The sequence below is a fragment of the Schistocerca serialis genome, chromosome 4 (assembly GCF_023864345.2).
Source record: "Schistocerca serialis cubense isolate TAMUIC-IGC-003099 chromosome 4, iqSchSeri2.2, whole genome shotgun sequence".
Lineage (NCBI taxonomy): Eukaryota > Metazoa > Arthropoda > Insecta > Orthoptera > Acrididae > Schistocerca > Schistocerca serialis.
This window is the reverse complement of record NC_064641.1, coordinates 384,557,849-384,572,229: the sequence shown is the minus strand read 5'-3', so window position 1 is coordinate 384,572,229 and position 14,381 is coordinate 384,557,849. Positions and strand designations below refer to the sequence as shown.

At 37.9% G+C, this 14,381-nt stretch overlaps 1 protein-coding gene across 3 annotated transcripts in view; it reads right to left on the bottom strand.

The window, feature by feature from the left end:
* Positions 1–14,381, bottom strand: part of LOC126474879 (breast cancer type 1 susceptibility protein homolog) — a 274,197-nt gene that overhangs the window by 201,570 nt on the left and 58,246 nt on the right. For all 3 annotated transcript variants that reach the window (XR_007586593.1, XM_050102369.1, XM_050102370.1), the window contains exon 3: positions 10,527–10,824. Coding sequence is in view for 2 of the 3 variants with exons in the window: in XM_050102369.1 (XP_049958326.1) it covers positions 10,527–10,824 (298 nt within the window). In the remaining variant the exon portion in view is untranslated. The remainder of the gene's footprint in view (positions 1–10,526; positions 10,825–14,381) is intronic.

Below are 14,381 nucleotides of genomic sequence, written 5' to 3'. Positions count from 1 at the left end.
GCACAGCATTGAAAAGCTAAATGGAATGAATTACACTTCCTAGTTGTAACAAATGACATAAATGCTAACAGATGCTGATTTATGGATTTATGGACTATACTGAGCCTGGCAATACAGAACCTGGTGAAGGTGCATCAGTTGCTGATAGAAAAGCATGTATATCTTGCCTACATAAGGTACTAGCAAAAACTGTACTTCTCTGTATGCAACAAAGAATCAAATGAATATACAAAATTTGACAAATAGAAAAACTACATGAGAATAACTTTAAAAATTATGCTACCAAAAAAAAAAAAAGAAAAATTGTGAATCTAAGGAAAATTATTTATGACTGATAAACAAAACTGTAGCAGATCTAGTGAAAACTGGTGACAAAACTGAAAATGGAGATCTAGCAATGACCATTCCATGTGGATTTCCACACGAATAGGAGGCAGCAGTTGCAGCTTTGTGCAATTTGCCAGACAGTGATTTTATGTGTGCTAAAATTAAAAGGCATCTGCTTGCTGAATATGCTACATATCATAAATATAATGAAGATACACATCACACAATGTCCTTTAAAATTACTACTGGTAATCGAACGTGTCAAAAAACATCACCTACAGAACAATGTGTCAAGGGCAGGAACAAATGAAGAAAGAAGCAATATGAAAAGGTACTTTTGTTTGTTACAACTGTCACAAAGTGAGTCACAAATCCAGAAACTGCCCTGAAAAAATTGAAATTTAAAAAAGGGAAAGAGTAATGAGGTGCTGATAGCAAGAGTGCTTCCTGTGGCACAGTTACTTTGAATAGTGATCACTGGATAGTGAATCCCAAGGCAACAAATCACATGGTTCCAAACGAAAAATAATTTTTCAGTTATTGATAAAAATATTTGGGCTGATAGCAGAAAATTGAAGCTGTGAGGAAAGATACACTAAGAGTGAAAATGTCTGACAACAATGTTAGGCCTAAAGAATTTTAAGCTAAAAATACACTACTTGTGATTAAGATCAACCATGTAATCTTATCAGTGAGGTAGCTCACTGAAGGTGAAGTTGCTGTACTTCGTCATTATTATGATCCACTGCCTGAGATTGCAGTCATGTGTGTGAGAGTTGCGTATGCTTGAGTGTGTATGTGTGTGTTTGCCATCCAATTCTGAAGAAGACCTTACTGGCCGAAAGCTATTATTTGTGACAGTCTTTTTGTTGTGCCTATCTGCAACTCAGCAGCTCTGATATGTGGTGAGTAGCAACTTTCCTTTTCGTAAGATTGTTACATTCCATGCTAGATTTTCCACGGTTTGATCACTTACATTGGTGACTGTAAGCTGCAACAGGCAGAAGACATGCTTTGTTGGTGCCACACATTTTAGCGGTTTTGACCGAGATAAACTCACGCTGCAAATTATTCTTGGGGAATGTCAGCATAGAAATGTACACAGAAACAGCTAAGTGAAAAATCCATGCAACATACACATTTATTTATATATAAAAGATGACTTTGGGATTTTCCTTTATGTAAGACCATGTGTAACACATTCATATGCGATTTGAAGTTCTAAATTCACATATTTTACTGTTCGCATTGCTTCTGTATAATCTTTTATTTATTGTATCAATACCCATTTATATTGTGATATACTGTGAAACTTCGAACATTCACAAGTGTTGCAATAAACTCTTACTGTTATTGTCAACTATAGGCTTATACTTAATAGCGCTCTTTCAAAATTTTTGAGGACAGTAGGCCTATCATTGTTCAAAATGATTGTTCTCTAATTTTATTGTGTAGTTATGTGAGAAATTGGTTATTTTTAAGAATTTTTGGATACTTCGAAAATTTGCTGGTACCAGTGTTTTGGATACGTAACCTATTTCATAGTATATAAGAGTTTGTGGTTCAGTGTTACTGTCAAAGAATATATCATTCAACATTTCACTGTATATCAATGCAAAAAAACATGTGTTTCTGAGAATTTTTGAAAGCTACCATTGTCCTTTGCATAATCTACGACTAATCTGTAGTAAATCAGTTTTTGCGATTTAATTACTGTATCAGATATTCTATCTAACATATTGTGTTACATCTAGTTTTCACTTAAAGAGTAGCAGCCCTCTATATTACCTACATTTAACATAAATTAACACTGTTTTCGAGTTTGCTAACAACTATAATTAAATCTTTTAGGAAAGTAATCTCTACCACAGGTTTGTGTGTTACCTTAACAGAAATTTTGTTTTGTATATTTTCTTTAATTCTTATAGGGAATTGTCAACTTTATAGCTCAACAGACTGAAACACTTGGCAGATTGAAAGGCTCAACGTACTGAAAGATAATCAGTGGGCTTAATTTAAAGTTACTTGATCACTGCCTTATTACATATTGCACCAGCCAAAATGCAGCACCACTGTGAATGCTGTTCTCAAACGCAGGATGTCAGTTGACATTCATTAGCAGCTGGAAGTTGCCTCAACTACTCTCAAACAACTGGCAACTGCTGCGAATCGGTGTGTCGAAAGATCTCCCAAGAGCCAACTACTCTCAAACAATTGCCAGCTGCTGCGAATCGGTGTGTTGAAAGAGCTCTCAAGAGTTATGTATCTGTGATACCGGTTCCAGAGGTACCTCAAGTACTATCATCTCCTGTGGATCCTATCTCCTCTGCAGAAAGTACAGGTTCTGTTATTACTCATCCACTTAATGCCAATGATTGGTGTGCCAATGATAGATCTTGGCATTCTGTACAAGGTGGATGGGGACCAGAGAAGACTTAGGGTGTGGTACCGATCCCCCTAACCAACAAGTTTGGGTGCTGTCTTTCACTGGAAGTGAAACTGAGCTAGTGGGACTCACTTCATCTGTTTTGGCGAAACTTGTTCTGTCTGCTGGCAACAGAAGGCAAACACAAAGGACTAGGGGTCTATTGATCATTGACAGTTCAAACACACGGTGAATGATGGTACCCCTTAGGGAAATGGCAGCAAGGGACAGAAATGGACACCAGATGCACTCAGTGTGTATGCATGGGGGCCTCATTCAATATGTCAAAGAGGTTAGTCCTGCAGCCACTGACGAAACCGGGTACAACCAACTGCAGATTGTGGTGCACATTGGAACAAATTATGACTGTGCAGAGCAGATGGGGGCTAGGGAGGACTTAAGGTGTTGTACTGATCCCCCTAAGCAACAAGGTTGAGGCCCGGCTCCAAGGTCATACTTGGGTCATTCCAGCGACTGGCAGAGAAGACTGAGCAGACCAGCCTTGTGCATGGAGTTTCAACGAAGTTCACAATTTGCATTATCCCCAGAACTGATCACAAACCTTTGGTACCGAGTCAAGTGGAAGGACTCAACCAGAGACTTTGAAGGTTCTGTGCCAAGTTAGGCTGTGACTTCCTGGACCTGTGTCATAAGGTTCAGAACTGTAGGGTCCCCCTGAATAGGTCAGTTGTGCACTACACATGAGAGGTTACTACTCAGGTAAACTGACTGTATTAAAATCCTAATGGTTAACTGCCAAAGCAATTGCAACTAAGAGCCCAAGTTTGAAGCACTCCTGAAACACAGTGAAGCTCACATAACACTAGATACAGAAACCAGGTTGAAACCTGAAATTGATAGCAGTGAGATTTTAGGGGAATATTTGAGTGTATATAGAATGCATAGGATAGCGGGAAATGGAGGTGGTGTATTTGTCACGGCAGACAAGAAACTCAAATCTACCAAGACAAAAATTGAAGCTGTATGTGAGATTGTTCAGGCAAGACTCAGTATCATGGGTAGGCATAAAATGATAATTGGATCCTTCTATTGTCCACCAGACTCATCTCCTGATGTAACAGAAATCTTTATAGAAAACCTCAGTTCATTTGTACCTAAGTTCCCGAGCCATACTGTAATCATTAACTGGTAAAATTACAGTTTTGTCAGTGGTGGACACGATAAGACATCCTGTGAAACATTACTAAATGCCTTCTCTGAAAACTACCTACAGCAGATAATTATGATCCTCACTCATGATGAAAATACATTGGTTCTAATGGTAACAGACAGGCCTGGCTTCTTTGAGGATATCCATATCAAAAGTGGTATCATGATCACGATGTGGTTGTGGTAACAGTGATTAGCAAAGTACAAAGGACAACTAAAACAAACTGAAAGATATATTTATATGTTCACTATAGCAGGTAAAAATTCAGTAGTGTCATATCTGAAAGAGGAACCTGAAACTTTCAGCACAAGGCTGGAGCATGTAGAGGAACTACGGATCAAGTTTAAAAGAGTAGTTGATCCTGTATCGGATAGATAGGTATCTAGCAGAACAGTTCGTAATGGAAGGGAATCTCCGTGGTACACAGCCACAGTAAGGAAACTTCTAAAGAAACAGAGATTATTGCATAACAGGTGTAAAATGAAGCATATGAGTCAGATGCTGAATGAAACGCATTTGGCTGCCAAGAGAGCAATGTGTGATGCCTTCAATGACTATCGTATGTATGCGTGTGCATTCTCATGTCCACACGTTGCCTCATTGCACAAGCAGTCTGCTATGAATTCCCTTCTTTGCTCGGGAGCTTGTGTTGCGTTATTGTGATGAAAAGATGACAGAAAAAGAATACACAAAAGCAACTGTACGTAAAGAAGCATATAAATAACATAAGTATAAGAAATACAAAGCGATGTTAACATTCTGTCCTCAAATTTCAGTAGACCAAAACGAGATTTTAGATTTTTTGCTTCGGAAATTGCAGTGATAAGGCTGGCAATAAAATTTGGTTATCTAGAAACCGTCAACTTATATACTCATTCAAATTATTTATTCTTCATTTCAAAACAAAGCATTTCAATTCTACCAAATTTGTAACTTGTAATGTGGAATGATTACAATTTTCTATTTGATTGTTTTATACTTCTTTTTACAGTAGGAATTGCCTAAACTTGTAATTATTAACATATTTTGTTCCTTTACAATATTACAATTTGTATCTGTTACCATCTGTAACTACAGTTCTAATGTATAATTATGACTCGTTTCCATACCCATTCAATTCTCTTGCATACTGGATCAATGGAACGTGAACAACTAAATACAAATGAAACTGATTATTCCTGAAACTGAGAAATACTTAAGGGACATTCTTAATTGTTTTGTGAAGGTTAATTTACTTTCAGTGTGCCATTTGTATTTAATCACGAAATATGGAAAATCAGGATGGAATGTAACAATATTATGAAAAGGATAATTGCTACTCACAATATAACGGAGATGCTGAATTATAGACACGCACAACAAAAAGACCATCAGAAAGTGAGCTTTCGGCCAACAAGACCTCCATTGGAAATAGACTATTTTCAATGAAGGGCTTGTTGGTCAAAAGCTCACTTTCTGATAGTTCTTTTTTGTTTGCCTATCTGCGACTCACAATCTCTGCTATATGGTGTGTAGCAACTATCCTTTTCAAAATATTGTGATCATGAAATATGAGACTTTTATCCATTGTGGATGTGGAACACTGCGACTGTGGTGTGAAAAGGTTTTCAGAAATTACTGCAACCAGTCGCCTTTTATGTAGATGTATTTTATTTAACCATGACCGGTTTCGAGCTGCCTAGCAACTCATCATCAGATGGTATATACATTTAGTGCTTTTTTGTACCCATTGTGTGGGTGGTTGAGTATCTGTGGCTAGACAGAAACGAGAACAAATAATCGCTACATGTGGTACAGTAACACGAAATATTTACAGCATAATTTATGTTTAACGTATAAGAGCAAATAATCACTACATGTGGTACAGTTACACGAAATATTTACAGTTTAATTTACATTTTGAGGTGTTACTTACAGATAAATCTTTCTGCAGGTATATATATATCTCTTTTAGGACGTATTTTTGAAACCATTGTGTCTTGTTTTTCACAATTTCACAAGTTAAAACTTTCACTAGATGTATATTACTTTTATGAGGCACTGTTGGAAACATATATCTTGTTTTTCGTAAACATCGCTGAACACACTTAGCCACAGATACGAATACAGGATTTACACATTATAAACAAGCCAAAGATTGCAATATAACTACAGTATCAAAGATTTCAAGTTGACCAGAGGCATTATTAGTCATCACACACACTGACAAGAGATTTGTCTTTATTACATAGAAAATAAATGTAAATTAGCTTAAACTAGTAAAATGTTTATTTATAAATTAACTGTGCAATTTTAACAGGTATATAAAAAAAAAAACTAGATTTTTTACATTATATTTCAGTTACATTTAAGATTATTGGTATTGAGAGTATTATGACAGCTAATTTCTTGCTCCTTCCATTGGCTGGTCTTGGCATATGATGTCTGGGATGAGAGGTTGATGGTTAACTTGAAATAATAAGTGATGCTGGTACTTGAAAGGGTGTGGAAAAGGAGTTGGCGGTGGGGGGGGGGGGGGGGGGGGGGTGTATAGGAAAAAGGGAGAGGGGGGGGTTGAGAGGGTGATGTGGAGAGAGAAGAGAGCTGATGGGGGGGCAGAAGTGGTACAAGCTTTTATGTGTGTGTGTGTGTGGGGGGGGGGGGGGGGGGGGGGCATTTTGTTTCTGAATGACTGTTTAGTTTTTTTAAGTTCAAAGAATCCTTAAAATTCTGAAAGAAGGAGTTATTCGCCAATTCTGTCTGCTCATTTAAAATGGTATGTGGGGAATTATGTTTTGTGGGTAAAAATCTCTAATTGTTCGATGAAGATCCATCTTGAATCCCTTGTCTACAGTGTGTAGGATTTGAAGGTTAGTTTTAATGTCTGTTATGGAATGTTTATTATCTGCTAGATGGGTAGCAAAAGTGGATCTATTTAAGTTGTTTAGGGCGAAGTGCATCAGGTGTGCTCTTTGTATCGGATCTCAAAATTTCTACCTGTTTTTTTGAGATCCGATACAAAGAGCACACTGATGCACTTCGCCTAAACAACTTAAATAGATCCACTTTTGCTACCCCATCTAGCAGATAATAAACATTCCATAACAGACATTAAAACTAACCTTCAAATCCTACACACTGTAGACAAGGGAATTCAAGATGGATCTTCTCGAACAATGTAGAGATTTTTACCCACAAACATAATTCCCCACATACCATTTTTAAATGAGCAGACAGAATTGGCGAATAACTCCTTCTTTCAGAATTTTAAGGATTCTTTGAACTTAAAAAAACTAAACAGTCATTCAGAAACAAAATGCCCCCCCCCCCCCCCCACACACACACACACACACATATAAGCTTGTACCACTTCTGCCCCCCCCATCAGCTCTCTTCTCTCTCCACATCACCCTCTCAACCCCCCCCCTCTCCTTTTTCCTATACACCCCCCCGCCCCCCCCACCGCCAACTCCTTTTCCACACCCTTTCAAGTACCAGCATCACTTATTATTTCAAGTTAACCATCAACCTCTCATCCCAGACATCATATGCCAAGACCAGCCAATGGAAGGAGCAAGAAATTAGCTGTCATAATACTCTCAATACCAATAATCTTAAATGTAACTGAAATATAATGTAAAAAATCTAGTTTTTTTTTTTATATACCTGTTAAAATTGCACAGGTTAATTTATAAATAAACATTTTACTAGTTTAAGCTAATTTACATTTATTTTTCTATGTAATAAAGACAAATCTCTTGTCAGTGGTGTGTGATGACTAATAAGTGCCTCTGGTCAACTTGAAATCTTTGATACTGTAGTTATATTGCAATCTTTGGCTTGTTTATAATGTGTAAATCCTGTATTCGTATCTGTGGCTAAGTGTGTTCAGCGATGTTTACGAAAAACAAGATATATGTTTCCAACAGTGCCTCATAAAAGTAATATACATCTAGTGAAAGTTTTAACTTGTGAAATTGTGAAAAAACAAGACACAATGGTTTCAAAAATACGTCCTAAAAGAGATAATATATATACCTGCAGAAAGATTTATCTGTAAGTAACACCTCAAAACGTAAATTAAACTGTAAATATTTCGTGTGTAACTGTACCACATGTAGTGATTATTTGCTCTTATACGTTAAACATAAATTATGCTGTAAATATTTCGTGTTACTGTACCACATGTAGCGATTATTTGTTCTCGTTTCTGTCTAGCCACAGATACTCAACCACCCACACAATGGGTACAAAAAAGCACTAAATGTATATACCATCTGATGATGAGTTGCTAGGCAGCTCGAAACCGGTCATGGTTAAATAAAATACATCTACATAAAAGGCGACTGGTTGCAGTAATTTCTGAAAACCTTTTCATGAAATATGATACGTAGATTACCATCCTTGGAACCAACAAATTTGGGAATTTCATAGATACCAGAATCCATTAGGAGGAAGCTTTCAATGAGCTCCATTTCTATTTTTATCTTTTGTTCAGATTCAAGCTCCTCAGTTGTACTTCTAAGTCGCTATAACATGAATATTCATCCACAGTTTTCAGATAAACTTTTCATAAATTTTTGGCTTATTCATTTCAGTTCTTCTACCTCGAAACTTATGGTATCTTATTCTTTACAGAAATATGATCAGAGACTTTTTATCTAATATGCGATGCTTAGCAGAACACATCTCAAATTTTTATTCAAATAATCTTCAGAAGCGGCATTCCAAATGACTTTTCCTTTGTCTGTAATTGTCTATAAACTTAAATGTGCTTCCTCTGGAGTCATATAAATTGCTTTACAGCATAACTCAACACACTTCACACTCAAACACTTATGGACCCCAGCTGTCTGTTGTCTACAAAAAAGTGCAAAAATTCCCACCAAACAGGGGTAGCAATGCACTCTATGCATGGCCTCCATTTCCAGGAAATTATGCATGGACAAATGTGCCTGCATAGTTACGCTGTTGCAGTACTCAATTCCGGCACTCAGTTTATTAAAATCTTGCCGGCATTCGCACCCACTAGAGTTGGAAAACGCTGATAGAATTTGCAAGACACACAATATTAGTGCAAGCTCTGAAAAAACAAGAGCATCAATGAGTATATTGGGCATTGAGAGTCAAACTCGGTTATAAATACTGGCGTGAGACCAATAATAGTTCACAGTCTGGTTGGAATCCAAACAGCGAGAACACATAACAGCAACCCACAGAAACTGAAGAAAACGACTGGGTCGGTTGTTGAAATAGTGTGCATAAAATGGAAAAAAAAAAAGAATCAGCAAAATACCTGGAAGCACAAAATTAAAGGCACTGTCTCCTGCATGTCTTGCAGGACTAGGTCTCATGTGAAATGAAGTTTAACGGTGGATCACAATATGTGAGACTTACACTCATGAGCCGAAACATTATGACCACCTACTTAATAACACAGCTGCCCATATTTGAAATGAAATCCATTGTTGATTCTGTGTTTCAGGGATTTGACAGTTTGTTGGTAGGTTTGTGGAGGTGGCATTAGATGCCTACGGACAGTTCGTGTAATTCACGTAAATGATGGGCCTCTGATTTGTGAATGTGGTGATGCTGCCTGACAGCAACCCAGGTGGGTTCCATAGGATTTACATCAGGTGAATCTGGTCGACGAAACATCAACATGAGTTCACTATAATGCTCCTCAAACCATTGCAGCATGGTTCTGGCTCTGAGACATGGACAATTATACTGCCGAAAGATGACATAGCTGTCGGGAGAGACATCATTGAGCGGTGCATTCTCAATCACTTGTGCCTGCACCAGAATTGTGATATCTTTCAGCAAAGATGCCACAGATCACCATCTATCCTATTTCACAGAGCAGACAAGCCTTCAAACCCCACTTTTTGTGAAGAGCCCTGGACATCCAGAAATTCAGTGCCTTGTGGTAGTTTCACCGTCCTCCTACCTCTTCCCATAGATGCTCATGATAATAGCATGTGAACATTCGACCAGCTTCGACATTTTCTATAAGCTCGTTCACAGGTTCTGTGTAATAATAATCTGGCCTTTGTCAACATCACTTATGTCAATGGATTTTCCCATTTGCAGCCCATATCTTTGCTAGAGTGATCCCCATCCATATCTGCTCCCCTTACATACTGTTGTCACCATGTCATGTGACTGTAACGCCACCAGACGGCATCCAACACCATGGTTGGCAGTGGTCATAATGTTTTGACTGATCAGTGCGTGTTGTCTGGGTTTTAGTCTCATCCCATACTTCAGTGTCTCACTTGGCTGAGAGATCTGGACCCTTCTTTCTAGATACGAAACAAACTATATATATACAAACATTTGCACTTCTTACATTCTGATGTAAATATGTGTGTGTACTAATTCGGAGAAAACTGCCATATAAATGGATTTTTATTTATTTCAATTTTTTATTGAAGAGAACTGGAAACATGTAAGGAACAAGAAGAAGAAGAAGAAGAAGAAAATAAAAATTACAAATAAAATAAAATTAAATACAGCATTTTTTTTTTAAATTTAAATATTATCTAAAAACTATTTAACAATCCAAATCAAACAAAATTATAAAGGCAGGTGAAAAAATAAATACTACTTTGATATTGTTACCATGTGTTTCGACCATCCTGTCCAGCTTCTGCTTGGCCTGATGTATCACTGTTAATAATGTTTTCTTTCACCTTAGACCAGCTGTTACTTTTGGAAGCTACATTCCCATTTACTTTGCTGGCAGACACTGAGCTTTGCACTGTAGAAGTTTTATGGCTACTTGGCTCCGTTCCCAATTTGAGAAAATCATTTAGGTTGTTATTTTCCTTGTTACTGTCTGATAAACCAAACTTTTTGTGCCTTGGTGAATCTATAAAAGCCTCATGTGAACTGGAATTGGCAGCTATGTACGATTCCACTGTGAACAAATTACAACACACACACACTGTAAAGCAGCTTCTGGTAAAACAGTTATAAAACAGTTACTCTTGTATTCAACACTCGTGGCAAGATGCACTTTTCAATTTCCTGAATTAATCTCAAATCAATTTACAAAATTATTACACAGGCACGCAAGCACGCACGCACGCGCGCACACACACACACACACACACACACACACACACACACACACACACACACACACACACACAAAATGCATATGTTACCCATCCTACTGGATATTTCCTCTTTCGATTTGAGTTTCATGACAACATCAAGGCCATTTTTAAATAGCATGATTTTGACAAGGACAGAAGAAGGAAAAGATTGTGGGTTTACTGAAAGACTCATACAAGTAGGCTCCTAAAATTATCCCACAAATTTGACTGTTACTCTAATATATCACTTGTCCAATGATTTTTCACTACATTTTCTAGTCTTGCATTACCAATTTACATGAACTTCTAACAATTGCTGTTATTCTAGACAAAGAGCTGTCCTATATGTTTGTGAGAAAAACTAACAACACAGAGATTGAAACTGTTTGATAGGAAATGTCAACACACAGAAACTATTAGGACTGAGAGTTAATACTGGTAATTATTCCCATTCACATTAAGACATTAGGAAAAAATATAAATGCTCTATACTTTTGTTTCAAATATGTTTCTTGGCAAGAATGTATTCCAGATGATAATGTATGAGGCTTTCATACTTAAAAACTCAAAACCTCTCCTAAGAGCCATGACTTATTGGTTTCTGTAAATGTGGAAGATGTGTACCACATTTACATCATTATTTGCACGGCCCTGCTCACTTAACTATAGTTAGCACACGGATATATTTAGAGGTGAATAACACGGATAAGGAATTTTAAGGAAGAATATAAATGAAATGTCATTTCTAAAGTACACTGATGGCAAAAGGAAAGGCATCACCAATAAGGAGTTATCAACAAAAGTTGGTAGGCGTATTCCTACCTCTGAATGATGATGACTGTTTAGATTTTGCACCTGTCGCTAGTAGCGCTATGAGTATGCAAATCAGGATTGTTTTAAATACATATTGTAACTGTTGTGAAGTTGAGATTGTATGTTGTGAGTTGAGTCAAAAATACCTTTAAGGTGACAAAGACACCATTATCAACACCTCACTGAGTTTAAATGAGGACATGTAATATGGCTTTCCATAGCTTTGCACTGTAGAAGTTTTATGACTACTTGGCTCTGTTCCCAATTTGAGAAAATCAGTTAGGATGTTATTTCCCTTGTTATTGTCCAATAAAGTAAACTTTTCGTGCCATGGTGAATCTATAAAAGTCTGGATATTCCTTCCATAATACAGCAGACAGACTTGCAGGAATGTAGGCACTGTATAAGATTGCTGAAAGCCATGGTCATGAGAATGTAGAGTCGCAAGAAGACTGGGCTCTGGATGGGCACATGGCACTAGTGAGAGGGAAGACCACTGTGTTCAGCATATTGCTCTGTCAAATTTTACTGCATCTGCAGCAGATAATGAAGCAACAGTTGGCACCAGAGTGACACAATGAACAATTGGTTACCTCAAGGACAGCTCCGAGCCAGACACACTGTAGGCTGCATTTCACTGACCTCAAACCATCAACACATGTGACTTCAATGGTCTTAAGCAAGAGCTCATTGCAGGGGAGGGTGGAGATCTGTTGTGTTTTATGACGAAATCTGGTTCTGCCATGGTGACAATGATGGTCGTGTGTCAGTTAGGACGAGGCCAGTTCGGGCCTGTAACCATTCATGAACAGCATTCCAGGGACTGTTTTCCAACAGGATAACACTCACCCACTCGCCATAAAAATGTATTCACAAAATTCCATTACTCTATGTTAACCCTTTAACTGCTCTGGACGTGTTAAAGCGTGCACCTTTGTACCTGTCCCTGTGTCCTCTGAACATGTTTACGCACACCACCAGTCCTTCTACCTGGTACTCTGAACGTGTCTACACGTAAACACGTTCAGAGCACACCCCTGTGTGCAAGCGTTAACATGTCCAGAGCAGTTAAAGGGTTAATTATTTTTTCGGATTGTGATTTTTTTCCGTCAGCATATAGCATGAAAGGCATTCCTAACAAAATCATCGTACTTGTTAGTGAAGAGTAAGACATTACATTATACTACCACAGCATTTTCAATATTTACTAACTGCAGAGAGGTAGTATACTTTTGGGCCAGCAGGCCCTCTCTTATGTGACTTTGAAATTTATGTTTTGGTAAGGTCAGTGCCTGAAGAGTCAAGGGTCATCATGCAATGAGAGAAAAAAAAGGTCACTGAACATATTCCTCACTGACATCAAAGAACAAAATATCATCATATCAATGAGTTTGACCAAGGCAGACTGCTTGGTCTCTGGGAAACTGGTGTCCTACCATGACATTTCAACTTGACCAGCCTTCACAGTTATCCATCAGCAGAACCTGATGATTGAAGAAAATCGTATATAGCAATTAAAAGGTACAGGACTTCAGTACTTTAAACATAGCTGCGCTACAGCAACGGTTCCACGTAAATCAGACTAAGAGCAGCCGACCAGTTGCAAAGGATAAAGTAATCTTTACCTAGGTTTCAATAGATATAAATCTATCTTCTTCAGAAGACGGCAGTATTATAACAACATGAAGTGATATGTCCTTATCGTTTAGGCAAACATCTGCATAGTTACATTAATCATATAAAATATAGCCCTGAAAACAGGGTTTGTCAGACAAATAAAATAGGTACATGGAAGTTGCAGAGCGCCTGACAAACCCTGTTTTCAGGGCTATATTTTATATGATTAATGTAACTATGCAGACGTTTGCCTAAACGATAAGGACATATCACTTCATGTTGTTATAATACTGCCGTCTTCTGAAGAAGATAGATTTATATCTATTGAAACCTAGGTAAAGATTACTTTATCCTTTGCAACTGGTCGGCTGCTCTTAGTCTGATTTAGGTACAGGACTATGAATGTAGCTACAGTACAGGATGAGTGCTACCTTTGTCAGCTTGGCTATACATCTTAGTCCAGTGTTAGCTCAACTCTGAAGCATTGCAACAGATGTGATCCGGTCTGCACCGATAGTTAAATACCATCCCGTCTGTCGAGAGCTAGATTGTACCACATCAGTTTCCATTGTCCAGTGGTCCCAGATCAATGGGCACATTCGCACAGATACTACCGGGCTGAGCATCAAACACAGTGTTTTTGAGTTCTACTGAGATGTGATGCTGGCCTTAATCTGGCAGCTTTTACTGTTGAGTGTACACATAAAAAATAATTTGAGTGATGGTTTGGGGTGTAATTTGATCTGAATTTCTATTTACTGGGAACCACCTGAATGGCAGAATGCACGCCATCGATTTTTTGAGGCACATGCAATCCTTCTGGGAACTTCAAATGCTGCATTTCAGCAGGACAATTCCTAGCATGGTGTGACAAGAAATGGGACAAATTGGAGACAGTAATACATTGCATCTACTTTGACCAGTGAAATAGTGAGCAAGCACGTAT